Genomic DNA, 18,049 nt, shown 5'->3' with positions numbered 1-18,049 from the left:
GGTGGCAGCCATCCATCATTATACTTTGTTTATACTTTCTGGTTATCGACTTTTTAACATAATAGTTTCAATTCTTGCAGCATAAATAAAATGTAGGTGTAATCATCACAAAAATATTCAGTATAAGATACATAATTCCTGACAATTCTGAGTATGAATTACCGTAGTAAGATTAGATTTCATGTGATTTACAACCACCTGTTGAAAGTCGATTCAAGGCTTAAGTTTATGATCAAATCTGCTATAATATTAATATTATACATGTAATGCCAAAAACAATTTACCTTTTTGTAAAAAGCTGTACATGTATCATGTCTATTTCCTTGCTCTGTCTCAATGACTGTACAACTGTTCCATCATGTCTATTTCCTTGCTTACTGTCTCAATGACTATACAACTGTTCCATCATGTCTATTTCCCTGCTCATTGACTAATTGCTGTAAGAGTACTTAGTTAACAAGTAACCAAAAATATCTCAATTTTATGAATAATGACCGGATGAGATACAAATAAGGATATGTTATAAACTCATTCTGTGTAAAGACCTCATTCTGTGATAGTATAATTGTGGTTGAAAATTGGGAGAACAAATAATATCTCCAACGTTTGTGGGGTAAGTTATTTTTTAGAGTGATGCGGTATATCTCTCTTACTCTCTAAGTGATCATTAAAATTCCAAATGCATTCTCTTTCTAAGTGAATCCCTGCAAGTATTACGGGAAAATAATGTTAAAAAGCACCTTGGGTTATAGATGTAGGTCTACAGTGTCGAAATTAGCATCACATGCATGGTTTGTCTGTTTTGATAAAGATTACAGAATTCTAGTTGAAGGGTTGTACATGTAGTCTTCGCAACTGCAGGTGTGCAATTGTTGTTGTTGATAAATGATTATTTATCCACAATTCAGTTGAGCAAGATAAAAACAGAGAATGTGGTTAGTCGCAAAAATTTGTGTAATGCTAAGAGACATGTGTGTGTAGATCACCATCAGTTTTTAAGCTGCCACACTGAATAGACCATTTACCGTTCACTGTGAGATCCAGTGTTATGTGAAATTGTACATAAAAACTGGAAAAACAAAGGTCATAGCATAATGGCATCAAAACATTGCATGAGATTCAACTAATGTGAAACTATTTTTGGGTATACATTTGATGATGGTCAATTTTGTTGAGTTTAAGAAAAAATTAAATATCAAATAAAATATTATGGCTTTTATTTGAGTCATACTGTAAACTGTATTAATTTTGTTAGACAAGTTGGTGAAATTTTGTAACTAAAAATCTCTCTGTTTATACAAAACTCACTGTCAGCCACTTTTACAAAATTTTGTCTTACTGAATTACAGTACATTTATTAAATTTTCGGTAATGTCTCTGTTCAAACAAGGTTACAAAAAATCCATCCATGACCATGGTCACCATACAGCACGTAAAATTTTGTAATAAAGTGTATTTTACACGCGTTGTCAAGACAACCATTGCTCTTCAACAACAATTTTGTTATGGCCACTTTGTCACAAAGTAAAATGAAAAAAATGCACAAAGCTTGGCAGTAAAATGGACATGCAGTTAATCTGATTTTAAAACTGCCATTTAGTTAATAAAAAAAATCGTGGGCAAACAAGAGTGCCAAGCTGTGATACGTATTAAAAACATAACACAAGTTAATGCCTTTGCGAGGCAAGGAGAAAACAAATTTATGGTTCCTATAACACAACAACCCTTTTTTTCCTGCCGGATCCTAAACGTTTTTTGGCCATATTTGGGAAAATGTGATGGCACAAAATTGTGCCAGGCTTTGAATGAAATCTTACAAAAATTCAAAACTGGGTTATGTAAACAACTTTAAACATGATTTATCTCATTTTTACATGTAGCTAGATGAAAAAAATGAAATATTTCTACCTACTTACTCTATTTTCAAAAAGCACTTTATAGTAACCATAATAAATTTTTATTTGGCCAATGTAGTTTGTTTTACTAACCACATGTGATTTATTTTTATGTTGTAAATGATCACTTGAAATACAAAATATAGGATATTGAAGAGAACTACTCAGTGTGTGTTTGATATTTTATATCGACATCTACAAAGTAGTTAAGAATAACATGTCATCTGTGCACTGTACATACTGTCAGTCATTGTGTTGTTTTTATACTTCAGCCTGAATCTAGAAGATAAACTTTTATGACAAATATTTGTAAAATCTATGCATCAAGGAAAATCGCAAAATTTTCTAGTACATGAATGATTATTTCCCTAGGATCTTTGAGACTGTGAGTCAAAGTAACTTTCACAAAGTTTTGTTCATATGATTGCACTTAAATCATAAAAATTACCACTTTTTTGCTCTATTAGAAGTGCATCTTCAATAGAAGCACCAACCAACAGTTAGCTTGTCTATACACATCTGTCTCATGCACTTTTGATAGAGCAAATACGGTAATGCAGTGATTTTAGTGGTACTTGTCTGCTTCTCTCATTTTTGCATTCAAGTTTGTATAATGAGATGATCATCTGAGTTTCATCTAAAATAGCGCCCTCTACCAGTATGTCCAATACAGGTTCTAAAAAATAACATAAAGATGAATTCAGGGCATTTATTTTATTTCCAGTGAGTAGAATTTTGATGTGATCCCTTGTGAAAAATATCTAAAAATATTTTCCAGCTGGTGTTCAATGTCATGCTTTATACATATTGTTGGTTTGTATAATGAGATGATCATCTGAGTTTCATCTAAAATAGCGCCCTCTACCAGTATGTCCAATACAGGTTCTAAAAAATAACATAAAGATGAATTCAGGGCATTTATTTTATTTCCAGTGAGTAGAATTTTGATGTGATCCCTTGTGAAAAATATCTAAAAATATTTTCCAGCTGGTGTTCAATGTCATGCTTTATACATATTGTTGGTTCATGAACCATTCATTTAATTAATATTTGACATCAGTTCCAACATGATTACTTCACCACTACTGATTAATATTACAAAATGTTTGACACTAAATTCGCATTGTACTGTTACCTGACATAATGGTATGGTCCAACTGTCAATCTTTGTTAAACATGCACCTCGTAGTGTCAGAACAGTTCCCATCAATTTATGCCCTGTCATCCCCACTGATTACAATTCTATGACCCTGACATCACATGACCTGTTATCTTACAATTATATTGTAGTCAACCTGTCAATCATAATTTCATCTTTTCAAATTGAGTCAGGAATTCAGCTTTTTGCTAGTCAAAGAAACAATGACAATGGAATATCCATAAACATAAATTTTTATATGTTTGTATATATTGACTTTTCACTATTTTGCATATTCATGAACCATGACTATTGATGAAATAATTGTAAGAGGTATTGTGTGTCTGTATCAATTCCAAAACTCCTGATCATTACAGAGATTGAATGGATACTGAAACTTGTATATCAGTATTCTGCACACACAGAATGTGCAGTCCATCAGAGCAGGGATACTGTATTTGCTCTATTAGTACGCCATTTTACAGATAAAGTAAAAATTGCTTACTCGATCATTAAAATTCAACTTATTTCAACCATATACTGTACGGTATTAATTACATTTTAATGAGTTGGATTTTCCAACTTTACATGTAGAATATGAAAAGAATATGAATATAGAGAGGAGATTCTCACATGTGAAACAAATTTCATACAATATGATTAAATAAAGATAAGATGCTCTGAATTTATTCTTGAACTTGAATGAGTCAGGCTAAATTGAGATGTTTTATGAAAGTGACAGTTTTAACTGACATCTTTTATCATAAAATTTTGTTCTTCATAAATGCTCTATAAATCAACTGCAAACATTTACAGTAATGATATTAGCTCACTGAATTCAGCTAATTATGGGTATTAAACCTGGCGTAATGAATATTTCTTTTGTCACAATTTTTCTGACTTGATTTACTGTGGTAATAAAACGCATAATACCTGATCATAAGTTAAACGTGGATAATTAAATTTTATTTTTATGGCGGTTCACAAATATTAACTTTAATTATTTTCTCTTTACATTATAGTCTTTACTTGTAATATATAATTGATGGGATATGATCACATGATCGTGACTCGTGGCAAAACGTCAACATTTTGTGGTTTAAATCTCTCCTATTTTTTACATGCTTTTTATACAAATGTATGTAGCTATGGGAACGTATGATAATTACTTTCAGACCAAATGGCTATACTGTTAACCGCTTTATTTTCTTGATAAATAATTGCAAATTCTACAAATTAATAAAAATTGTGAAATTTTGTCGAAGTGAAAATTTCCATGTCAAACGCCATTAAATGATCTAATTTCAAGCAGTGAAAAATTAATTTAACATTTTTATTAGTGAAAGTTATTGATAACAAATTTTGAAAACAAAAATGGAAATGCAGGTTTATACATATATGTATTGTGAAATATGCCAAAAGTTTACTTTGATGTTGAAAGGATGGTTCGCGTCACATCATGTGTGTGCGAGATTTGTTTCGATTTTCCCACAACCCAATGCCAATCTTCCAATGACAAGCATCAGTGCGAGTTTTGATCCGGAATGAGTCTTTTGATGGATTCCAATAGTATATGTTGATTTGTGTAACAATCAAAGTTGCCCTCTTTGTTTATATACTACCCATATCTCAAGTATGCGTGGCATGACAATCAACGCCCTTTTAGAAAATTTTCAGGAAACTTTGTCTCTCATCAGTGACTTCATACATTGTACATGTATTATAAATATGAATTCCAGTCAACAGAGATTTTAATGTGGTATTATAAACTGAAAACTTTTGTCTCATAGATATAAATGTAACCACAACTTGTCTCAAAATGACGATCACAAACTCAAAAGGTCACAGCGTTTAATGACCTTAACATTAAAATTCTTACGTGTCCATCTCATCTCATCAGACCTCAGTTTTAAATGTCAGCTTTGAATGACATTGTGCATTCATGCTGACGACAGAGGATAAAGTAACCGGATTCCCCAATCACTGCCATCAAGTTAAAATTAGGTAAAATCACAGTCATTGCAATGTGAAAAACAAAATTACATGTTCCATACTTGTATTAATGCCCAAATGCCGTGTGAATGCCCAAATTTGATAGCTAATTTGCATACATGTTTTTGTAGCAATACATACAGTGCAGTGTGCCCTCTACAATTTTTTTTTTTTTTAAAGACTGACCTCCCTAACACTGACAGTCAACAAGCTGACTGAACTTGATTTTCGGGATTCCATTTTGACAAAATCAGTCCTATTTACATATTTTCTTGAAAGTTCCAGTCAGCATGGCATTTCAAGGTATGGTTTAAAACACCTTGGGAGAACACAGTAACTGTATGGCTTGGTCATGAAGTTGATGCATTAACATTAAATAAAAGATATGTAGAATGGAATGAAGAATTGTACATGTAGTATTTTGATTTTTGTTCCCTGCTGTATTTGAAGAGCTTTTCTGATTACTAGTATATTATTATTGATCTCATTGCTATAGCTCCCTCACACAGCCTACATGAAAAATCTCTTTTTTTTCTCTCAGAAAAGTTTCATAAGGACTAGTATTACTCATCTCTTTCTCTTAGACTTAGGCATGATTTGTCTTTCTAGAAAAAAACAAATCTGCTACGGATAGTATACAATGTACATGTCAGTGTCTCAGAAATGTTCTGAACCATTCCATGGTAACATGTGTACATGTTTCAACAATAAGTAGTAACACTTACAGCAGGTGGACACAAGATTTGTACAGGGAATTGGCAAACTCTCTAGAAAAGTCCCTACATGTATGTCAACATAGCAATATAGCAAGAGACTATCTAATAATCTAATGTTATGAAAACAATTTGCAAAACTTTGCAAAATCTTCCTTCTCCTGACACCGCTTGATTTTGGAATAATTAATTTTTGTCTAGGTACATTGTACATACACAGGGGTCGAAATACTCTGGTGCACACTGCACTATGCACATAGATTATTAGCTAGTGCAAGTAAACTCAAAATACAATGTGCATGCTGTGCATGTAGAAATTGACACGAAATGTTTTCATTATATTCACTAAGCCTAAATAAAGTTCAACCAACATTGTAAGACAACTAAAAAATCAATCATCAATCGATAAACCGTAAATTTTATTTAAACTTTAAAAGTGGTGCATTTCACAACAAGTTAGTGCAGGTAAATTTCAAATTCAACATGCACACTGTGCATGCAGGGAAAAAATTCTATTTCAATCCCTGATACAAATGTACATGTAGTATAGTGAAGTTGTCTGTTTCCATATTGGAACATTGTTGTGACTTTACAAATGAAGTTGTAAATTTTCTGTACGAATCTTATTTGCGGTTACTTCAACCGTCTGGCGGAAGTAGATGAGGATTATTGGATCATTAATAAGGTCTCTCCCAGGGAAGCTGCAAATTTTGTTTGCACCAACTGTAAACATTAAAAATCAATATCTAAAATCATTTCCTCGGGTCTGTTTTTTTTTTCTTCAAAAAAGCCTCTTTATATACATGGTTTGAAAATAAGTCGCTCTAACAACCGCCATCGTCAACCGACCAACCCTACCTCCAACTAAAAATTGGTTCTATATGTAAACCAATATACCTGTTAGGTTCAGGATTGACAAATTAATAAATGTACTTTGACTAAAGATGTTTCTGGTACTTCATAGAAATAGGATTTGAAATCTAGCTCCTGTTTATCATGCAAATTTTGTAATGGACTACAAATTACAGTTTAGGAAACTAGTATAAGTGTACATCATTCAACTCCCTACAGACAGTCCCCCACTTGTACTAATGCTTAACTAAATACCATATCACTGGTTTCATTTGGCGTAACACAATATACAAGTTGATTAGAGTTTTAGCTGACAAGTCTTTATACAACAGAGAAAGCATTATGTCTTAAGTGGTAGGCTTAGACTGTCAATAGGCCATTAAATATGTTTTATGTCTTAGGTTAAGGGGCCTGAAGGCAACGCGCATACATGTACGGAATTCTTTAGTCCTGTAAAGCTTATTGCTGTCTGGTGAGTATGTGTATTGTACAAGGTTGTTTCTTTCATGTTTTACCAAAAGTTGATCAGAAAGGGTTGCTGTACTGAAGTGTAGAATGTTAGTTTTGTTTTCTGATTGATTGTGATAGTGGATTGGTATGGTAGGATTGCGATGTGCTTGGAATTCTGTTAACTTCTGTGCAGAGGAGGCCATGACATGTTTGTAAACAAGAGTTGTTGGGAGTTGTGTCTGTCTGTGAGTTGGGTTAACATTATCAGAAGCATGATTACTCAGTCAAAATATTTCCTCTTTTGCTAAGAGTCTACAAGTATGATGATTTTAAGTTAAATGTTACTCATGTTTTAGGCTTGTGCTACAGTGGCTGACCCTTTCATTTAGATCATTTTAATCACATGACATTTGAACTTGTTTGAACTAGAAAGTGACAGATTTGTGTCATCGAAACAGACACTGAAATATGCTGTGTCTTGTATATTTACATTTACAAACTACCATGTGCTTGATTTCACATGTCTAGGCTGGTTTTACTCATTATTCACTACTCTACACAAGTACTAATAAATCAAGTCAGTAATAAATACCAATTTTTAACACCCATCTGATATGCTGTTTTGCTAACTTGTATTTGTACATTTTTCCGCTTCTTGTCTATTCTTACAATTGTTGACGTTTTATTTAATGATGGACTCTGCTTACTATTGATAAATGTGAAATTGAATGGAATGAGTGTTTTAAACCATGCTTGGCAGCCATTTAAGGTTAATAAATGCTTACAATTGAGGTTTATAAGTCAAGAACTAGTTCAGATCCAATTTGCTAAAATGGCCTATTCTCGGTGGCGGACATCCGGCATTTTCACCGCCTGGCAACCATCACAATGAAAACAAAGACAGAAAACTTGGTACTTGGGATGGTTGTTAAGACTGAACAGTGTGACATGATTACCCTTGCATGTGCAACAGATATAAATTTGGTTGTTCAGGATTACTTGAAAGTTGATTTTGTTTTGTTTTCTGGAATTTAGCTATTTTCACCAGCTCTTCGACCAGCGTTCCGTAGCAGCTCACACTGAGCTAATAGATATACATGGTACAGTGATGTGCGTCTTAACAACGTGGAACGTTCTGTGACGTAGCTCCACAGAATAGACAAACCTTTTTTAATATGTAGTGCTATACAAAATGTATGCTTGTGTATAGGTGACCCACTTGTATGCACTATCCACAATGTGCACAATGGTAACAATAAGAGTAAATTACTTTTCTGCTACTAATTACATCTTAATCATTTTAGTCAAGATTCATGGGAGGTTGTCTCATTTGTCTTGTTTCACTCTACAAACGTAGAGGTGGCCATATTGGAAAAGTAGGCACATTTTGCTGGAGGCACTGTGACTTAAGGTGAAAAGTTCAAAGGTGAAGGTGCATGAATGCAGACTAATGTAAAAGTGACTAATCCAGTACATGCCATATCAGTCTTATTTGACTATGGGATGTTACTTGTGGTCACAATTGTAGATTCAAGGCTATGTGAATCTATACGTATCAGAAAATGATGCAAAACACGTATGCGTATTTTGATCATTTAAAATCAAATCGGAAGGTGAAACAATTTACATGATGTACTAAATGTCCTAAAAATTTTCCTATCTTAATTTCCCGCAATTCATATTTCATACAATGGAATTTCATTGTGATTAAGATCTCCACAGATGATTTTGTAGAGATCTTCTAGCCTGGATGAGTCGTGGCAATTTTATTAGTCCTCGTCCACTTATTAGTCCACTTATGGATTGACCTCTGTGTGTGTCCGTGTGTGCGTCTGACCCTGTAACTTAGACATGCCTAGACAGATTACATTCAAACTTCACACATACATCGTACATAATATTATACATACGCACTTCAATTTGTTACATGATCTGATTCAAGTTGGCTGAATGGCAGCCATTTTTATACTGCAAAAACAAAATTAAGCATTTCTGGCATTCTGCAACCGAATTTCGGCTGTTTACAGATTTGTTCAAACTTGGTAACAATGGGACATTATGGGACCTTGATGCATGTCATTTTGTTTTTCAGATCAGAATCAAAATGGCCAAATGGTGGCCATTTTGTTTTAATGAATGCCACTCGAGTGCCATATCTTTGACATGCTTTGACCGATTATGTTCAAATTTTATATATTTCATGTACCGGTAATAGATATACATATGTATTTGTTTGAAGATCGGATTCAAAATTTCTAAAAAATCATCACAAATCAAGCATCGTTTATTGTTTTACTGTACATATATATGCTGATTCCTGATTTTATAGAATCTCTCGCATTGATGCATTAATTTTAAAAGTTTTATTCTTGTAGTAATGCTAAAACAGAAACAAGCAGTTGCCTTGAACTAAAAATTTTAGTCCATGTCTTTAGAATTACTCTTCAACTAAATAATTTGACTTAAGTGTTGTTGTAATCATTCATAGATGGTGATGTAAAAGTGCTCTAGACAACGCTTCATTGTTGTGATATTCAACAACATAATACTCAGATTGTTATGCCCAATTTCAAGTGTTTGACAACCATACTATATGTATGTGTAAAGTGTCTGAAACTTGACTTGGAGTGTTACCAGAGGAGGACATCAGATTTTTTGTGCTTTCTGTCAAGATAAGGGAATAGTATAAAAGGTCACATGTACGTGTACATGCACAACAAAGCAGTTATTAATATTAAACCCTGATTCAAATATTATTCATTTGTTAATGTGTGTACCGTAATATTATGAGTTATGTTACCAGTACTACACTTGAAACACACACCAAACAATGTGTATACTTTATACTAATTCATCCAATTTATTTTCATATTAACTACAAAATAACTGTTAGTTGGTTAACTTCTAGTACAATGTAGATGCGTTAATTTCTCATTCAAATCAATGTCTAATTCATTACAGTTTCTAGGGGGTTTATATTTGTTTCTCGAGGGGGGGGGCACAAACAAGACACATGATTTTTCACCAGACAGATATAACATGTACTGGTATGTAAAGGTGACACCTTAGATCATGAGATTGAATAGCTGCTTGTCTCCAAGGAGTGCATACAATAGAACACAGTCTGAAGATATGCCACTCTCCTTTAATGAAAATAAAATGTGTGTACCCTGGTAAATTATAAGGAATTTGCAAACTGAAGTTTAACTGCAGAAAACTTTTTAAACTGACTTTCCAAAGTTTTGTGACTATTAACATGTAACTTTATAAAAACATTTTCTTGAACAAGTTTCTTGATTTGGTCAAATCTGGGAAAAAAGATTAATCACTTATTTCTTTAAATATAGGGATTTTATTTTTATTTCTCCCCATGCCATTATAAAGCTCAGTAATTTGAAAGCATGGCTGGTTGCCCCTAAATTTATTTGGTGATCTAGAGTTCAAATGCTTTGGCTATACCCCAACAAATGGGTTGACCCTTACCCTGGGTCACTGGGTGAGTGTGCTAAATGCTCAGTGGGGAAGCCAAAACACTACCCAAGATTCATTCACTCACTGAAATTGCCATTATGTGGAAAGCCCTGTCATATAGTCATGGAATGTAATTCTGTGACAAAACATGCTGTTTGTACCATCATCGCTTACAGTTGCCAACTGTCGCTTTGCACAAAATATGTTCAGATATGTGGAATTTCAGACATTTACATGTATGCAAAGTAGCTATTCAAGACATATGTCCTTTTGATTATTTTCAGATGCGAGTAGGAGATGTTATAGTAGAAGTAAATGGAGAACCAGTAGAAAACAAAACAACCAAACAAGGTAATGTACATATACTGTAAAGGGGATAATTATTCACTGGGTTTTAATTTCGCTTTTTTGACTGACTGGAAAATGCGCTAAATTAAAACCCAGTGAATATGTAAAATTTAGCATAGAACACATCTAAATGATAAAACCATGAATTTAAAACCCACTAAATATGCCTGAAATGCTAAATCAGTGAAATTTAAACCCAGTGAAAATTAGTCCTTTTACAGTAATTTTAGTGCTGACAGATTAATAAAGTTAATCTTTTAATGACCTTTGAACCGTTTTTTTGTAGTTCTGAAAATTCAGAACTGTTCGTAAATAATGTTTTACTCGCCCCATCATGGAACCCATTATGTTTTTCTTGTTTTTGATTTGAAATTTTTTGTTGGGTCAACACATCATTGATATGTCTTAATTGGTAAATACTACAAAGAATATGTTGAAATTATTGATGACAATGATACTTTAAAAATTCCAAGTTTTTATAAAAAGGCAAATCCAGCTGATAGACAGTTTGGAAGTTAAGTTATGGTTTGCACGGACTATACTGTATCTTCGCAAATGTAACTGTTTGAATGTTGTATTTTTCTCGCCAAAGTTTTTATGCAGAATTTTGCACATGTTTTTATGGACAATTTCTTTGATATTTTTGGCCAACTAGACACAGCTTCCCACTGGCTACACGTCTTGGTCAAAATTATTGAAAAAATATGGTAAAAATTGTGTTTAATTAGTGAAGGGTGACAAAATGTAGCATTGGCATGCAAAAGGTTAAATTAAACACTGAAGAAAATGAGATGGTAGTTTGCCTTGTACAGACATCTTTCACAATACACAGACCATTTTGGACCAAAAATATATATACCGGTAGCAACAATTGTAAAAACTTTTCAACCACTTTTAAAAGTACAAATTACATTGGGCCATTCCAGTTTATATCTGCAACACCATACAGGGTATAATTTCCATTTATTATTTATTTGGAAATCCTACTCTGTATGGTGGCACAATGGAACTCATCAACACCATAAGTAGGAACTATAGTTTTGGATTTCCATTACTGTATGGTGAATGGTGATTTGGAAATAAAACTTTGTATGACTTATACACCCATGGAAATTATACCCTGTATGAAGTAAACACACAAGCTCATCAACAGGGGGGGTGCAGATATAAACTGGAATGGCCTATTAAAATGTTTACTTTTGAGTGGTCAAATTTCCAGAGTAAAAAGCAGTGATTACAAAAACGAGTGAAATTGAAGTTATATGAAGTTACAAATATTTCATAGCAAATTAAAAAATAAATTTGTTTGTATTGAACTATGGCTGAATAATAGACAATGCACCTAGAACCTTGAAAAGTAAGTTAATTTTTGTGCATGTCTACGATCATTTACTGTTCTCTAATAGCAGCCGTAAAAAGACTAACCAGATACCTGTATAATTCCTATAATGCGTTTAGTGCTTTATTCTATTCTTGGTATGCATTGTACCCTTACATTAAGTATCCCCCCCTGCTGTGTTGGACACACAGACACGCCATGTGGCACACTGATGATCCACACAGACACATACACTAATATATTTATAACTGACAGTGTAACACATGGTCTAGCAGAGCGTTGATTTTATGTGCATTTGTAACTGATGCAACGTTGCAATTTGTAAAAACTAACCCAGGATTGTAATTCCATTTTATCTATTCTAGTTGTTCAGCTTTTGCTGCGATCTCCCAACACATTACAACTCATGGTGATTGAAGGTAAGTGAGAAAAAATGGGATTTTTTATTTTCATTCTGTGTACGTACCCAAATATTGTTTAATTTTCTGTTTGAATTAATATTTTACTGGAGTCAGCAAATTTATGGTGAAACTGCTGTTTTTTATTTCATGAAAGACGTGTTGGGGAGAATTGTTTAATTTTGTAAATTTGGTTCAATTTGGGTTTTATGAATGGCTACAAGTTCTACAATTGCATACATTACTGTCTACAAAATACTGGTTTCGTTCCTACTTATTCTGATATTCATCACATCAAAAATTGGTTAATATAAGTTATGTGCCATACACCAGGATTATAATAATAATGATTTATTGAATCCTTAGAAATAGTTTCCATTGGTTGATAGCAAAAAATGTTATTAATAAAATGTATTATATAAACAAAAAAAAAGGAATTGCAGCTGAATAATAAATAATCCATTTTAAAATTTAAATTAAAGGAAATACATATGGGAAATTATTATTTTCTGTTCTTTAAAACATTGTCTTTTTAGCAATATGCTAGTTTTCGAGGTATCTTTATCTTTCAAATAATTTAGCTACCTTTTTTATTCTCGAATTCTAGATTGAACGGTCAATTCTGTAAGAGTAGTCCTTCAAATTCAAGTTCTACTAACTTGTGTCATGAACCACATTTGGTAAAATGACATGTACATGCATTTCAAGTGTTTTACAGCAAAAAATAATTTAATAATCAGACAATAGAAGATCAAGAATCAATCAACCTGTGTCATATGCTAATAATTCTGCATTGTTTATTTCACCCTGCCACTATTCTATATACATCTGTACATCATTACAGGTGTTGTCACGGCCCTTTTTGTGTTGTAACTAACTTGATGAAAGTGTAGAAAGGTCACTTGAGTGTAATAATTAATGAATATTATCCCGTTAAATTTTAGTTTCATTTCAAAACATAAAAATAGCTTCTGTGTATTTTTACTGGTATATAAAATTACATTTGGATTATTTTTGGAATATTTATTTTAATGTTGGGCAGCTTAGTCTTTTCCACGAAACCAAACCCTAACCCTAACTCACATTTTTTCAATGGCCTAATAATATCTTATAAAAATTCACACTGTGAAACAGGAAATGAGTAGCGCCATCAGTGTTCAACAATTCCAAAATGGCTGTCATGTCAGCACAAATGAATCAAGCTGCAAAGTAGGCAAAAAGAGGTGGAAACTGAATATTCTCGACAAATTTATTTCTGTGACGTGGCGATATTAGAAGTCGTTCAAAATTTAAAGTTAGGGTTTCATTCCGTTTCGTGAAAAACACTAAGCCATGTTGGACTCATGGAATTGGGGTTCATAATTAGTTTCAAAAAGTCAAAGGGAATAATTTAGCAAAATTACAGGGGATTCCTGAATCAAAAATGTCGCTCAAAATTGTTGACACAATGAGTGGAATAAAATGTTTTCTCTCAGATTTTAGAAGATGTATACCATATATGCCTCCAAATATAGAAGCACACATGAACAGAAATTGCTTTATCATTAAAAATATGGCCTTTGACAAAACTCTTCAATATCATGTGCTACTAATAAAGTAAATACAGTAGTTAAACAGCATGGAAGCGACATGATCTTTTCAGCTTTGCTGTCGAGCAGAGCTTATCATGTATGTGATTGTTTGTCGTCTGTGTAAACTTTTTACTTTTTCAACTTCTTCCTGAAACTCTTCTTGATATTTGGTGCATATGTACCTTGGGCAGAGCTCTCTTAGATTTGTTCATTTCGTGATGATATCTTTAATTCTTTTGATAATTTTTTTGATAATTTTTGGTAAAAAGTGATTTTCTCGACTTCTGATTGTGTTGATATTATATATATAGGTACTACATGTGGACCTCTCTCAGATTTGTTCATTTTGTGATGATATCTTCTGTTCTTTAATGTGAAATGTGCATTGCTAAAAGCAGAGCTATCTCAGCTGTGAAGCTGCTTGTTTATTTATCTTGCTATGTCTCTAATGCATTATGTTTATTGTATCTTTAGATCCAATTGTCAGAGCCAAGGTTGAGGATTTTCTCGGTGGCCAAGATGCTGTAGAGACAATACAAGCATCGTTGTCAAAAGAGGACTTGTTAAATGAAAAATCAAAAGTTCGAAACTCTCCCAAAACACACCGAACTGAAACATCATTAAGGCAGAATGGACCTTCTGTTGCTGTCTCTCCAGAAAGTGACAAGCTGGAAATTAAAACAAAATATAATAAGCACATGTCAATAATAAGGTCGAGTAGTTCTGATTCTAATTTGTCGGACTCGCCCGCAAGAACGTTAACCACAACTGTCATGATACACAGGGAGGACTATTCATCGAAATCGACATCACCGTCGTCTTCGAAACCGACATCACCGTCGTCTTCGAAACCGACATCACCGTCATCGTCAAAACCAACATCACCGTTGTCATCAAAACCGACATCACCGTTGTCATCGAAACCGACATCACCATTGTCATCGAAACCAACATCACCGCTGTCATCGAAACCAACATCACCGTTGTCATCAAAATCAACATCACCGTTGTCATCGAAACCAACATCACCATTGACATCGAAACCAACTTCACCAACAGTAATGAGACATGAGGAGAGTTTAGAATCCAGTCAGGACAGTGTTTGGCAGCGTCAAGATGTTACTGGAGGAACTGGAAGCCAATCATCAGAAACAGAGTGTTCTACAGATCAAGACAGTCAATTGACAGATAATACTGTAATATTAGTGAATGGAGTGGAACATGTTAGCGATAACAGTAGTACAGAGCATGTGAACCGAACAAGAGAAAGAAGTCCTGTAGACTCGTTAAGAGATCAACCAGATTCATACGATGCGGATGAAGCCGACTGTGCGGTTGTTAATGTGGACTCAGTGCATGTCGATTTTCAAGATGAGAGTGTTGATGGAAATATTTGTCAAAAATTTAATGGGAATCTCTTTCCGGAAAATCAAGATTTTAGTACGGCGAGTAGTGATTCAGGGAGTATGGACAGTCTCACCGAATCTGAGGTTTCCTTGGAAACAGAACTTATGGAGCATTACAGTGATTTTAAGTCACAAGGGGAGGCATGTGCTGGTGGGGGAACATTAGATTTACCATCAGCTCAAAGATTAGCCAAACGATTGTTTAATTTGGACGGTTTTAAGAAGTCTGATGTTGCAAGGCATCTTGGGAAAAAGTAAGTACACACCAAGTTTTGTTTATACTGTTGATGAAACATTGTCAGAAACTGTAAACTTTGTGCTTATAATACTAATCACTTTAAATTGTTGTACAAAGTACCATTTTAGCCAGTTTAGCCTTTTCACCACCAGAAGAATGAGACAAAAATAGTCAATTTTCTGAGTAAAATATGAAAATTGACTCAAATTTTGTCGGCTGGCTCCAAAATTAAGGTTCATTCCTAGAATTGTTGAAAAATATAAGAAAAAAGTGCAGAAAAATTTGAGTGATAAAGTCTAGTGGTGAAAAGGTTAAATGGTGAACTATTTTTAAAATGTCTGCATTTATGACATAATCATCACATGGTTATAGATTACAGGGTATTTAAAACCTGTCATCCCAAATAGAAGTATATAAAAATAAGACAATATAAATTGACACTTCCTAATTTTTATTGGAGGATTTGTCAACAATCACACTATGTATGGCTTCTGTTTTTTGTGATAAATCACTAGGTGGATACGGTTTACTGGATGCATACATTTAGTGTTTTACTTCAAACTCTGTATTTTTATTTTAAGTTAACCTTGTGAGGGCGCTCTAACACAATGTCATACTATAACATGCTTAGATTTGTTAATGCAGTAATGTGGCAACATGTCTGAATTATGTTTGCTGTTTACAAATTGACTGGCAATTCTCAGTATTTTGAATATGAATGCATGTGACTCGAATGTTTTGACAAATCAACCATTATTGCATGTGTTTGAAAGTGTTAGTAAATAAATGCTAAACATTGAACTAATATCTTGTATTAAAGCGAGAGGGTCGTCACCTGCGCACGCACGGGAATTGAGTCCCAAGCGACGATAACAACACAAGCTAAAAACGCAAAGGCTCATGGGTAGACGCTTGTTTGTAAACATTGACACGCTATGGCCATCTGACGCATGTGCAGGTGACGACTCCCTCGCTTTAAATAATCTAAATACCAAAAAATGATAAAAAACTTTAAACTGTATTACATTATGAGTGATTTTTCAGTTTTCTCTAAAACGAGAAATAACATTTCTTTCTTTTTTTGACTAATAAGAATTGGGAAATGATTGGCACATGTTTGAGCCTAATCATTTTTTTATTTGTCCTAATTTTTTTGCTTGTGACATCACTTAAAGATCCAATACGTCTAATTTGAATTTTTGTTCGTATCCCGTTTCATGCTTTTTGATTACACAGGGTTGTTTGATCATTTCGTTGCATTGCAGTTTTTTTTGTATTTTTTGATCACTTACTTTTCTATATGCTTACTATGCAAAAGTCTTTCAAATGAAATTTATTTTTTACAATCATCACAAACTTCATGTGAATATTAAAGGGCTGTAGTTGTCGTGCAGTGTATGCTCATATTTCATGTAAACAATGTTTTTTACACACGTTGTGTACATCTATGAGTCCAATATTGAACCGGACATGGCACGACAACCGTCACTCTTTAAAATCCTGTTGTGTACTAAATGTAAGTATTTTAGATTTATCCAAGTTTTATCTTTTTTGAAGAAAACATTTCAAGATCTGAAATTAGTCGAAGGCCAAGAAACACAGACTATCAATTCTTTTTTTGGGCTACCATTTTTCAAATGTAGTCGCCCAAATAGACTACTAGAAATATATAAAAAAAATTGAAATGGATTTATATTAACTAGTTTGTGCTCAAATTTATGGGTGTCCTTAAACAAATTGAGGAATGTGACATTTATTTATGCTCATATTTGCATGGCTTTAAGTAACTACTAAACTTGAGTGTTTACCCAATATTAACATGGACTACCAGATTTTAAAACTGGTAGCTCCTCGGGCTTTGAAGAAATTTAGTTAATTTTAGAGCCCTGCATTCAATATCATTAATTTCTCTGATTACACGCTTCTTTCAACAGAAATGACTTCAGTCAGCTCGTTGCAGAGGAGTATTTACAATTTTTTGATTTCGCTGGGGAAACGTTGGATGAGGCCCTTAGGAAGTTTCTTCAGGCTTTCTGTTTGACTGGAGAAACACAAGAACGGGAAAGAGTTTTGACCCATTTTTCACAGCGTTACCATAGGAACAATCCTGAGTGGTTTTCCTCAGCGGATGCTGTAAATACTTTGGTGTGTTCACTGATTTTATTGAATACAGACCTTCATGGACAGGTAAGTGTTCGTTTCCTTGGTGATACTTTAATGTACTTATTGTCTGGCTGG

At 33.5% G+C, this 18,049-nt stretch overlaps 1 protein-coding gene across 2 annotated transcripts in view; it reads left to right on the top strand.

Annotated features, from left to right (window-relative positions):
• Positions 1–18,049, top strand: part of LOC100370425 (uncharacterized) — a 42,973-nt gene that overhangs the window by 8,750 nt on the left and 16,174 nt on the right. For both annotated transcript variants that reach the window (XM_085493805.1, XM_085493804.1), the window contains exons 2-5: positions 10,796–10,862; positions 12,564–12,617; positions 14,642–15,827; positions 17,746–17,998. In XM_085493805.1, coding sequence (XP_085349931.1) covers positions 10,796–10,862; positions 12,564–12,617; positions 14,642–15,827; positions 17,746–17,998 — 1,560 coding nt within the window. The remainder of the gene's footprint in view (positions 1–10,795; positions 10,863–12,563; positions 12,618–14,641; positions 15,828–17,745; positions 17,999–18,049) is intronic.

This window comes from Saccoglossus kowalevskii, chromosome 19 (genome assembly GCF_978046115.1).
Source record: "Saccoglossus kowalevskii chromosome 19, keSacKowa6.1, whole genome shotgun sequence".
Lineage (NCBI taxonomy): Eukaryota > Metazoa > Hemichordata > Enteropneusta > Harrimaniidae > Saccoglossus > Saccoglossus kowalevskii.
This window is presented reverse-complemented; position numbering and strand designations above follow the sequence as displayed.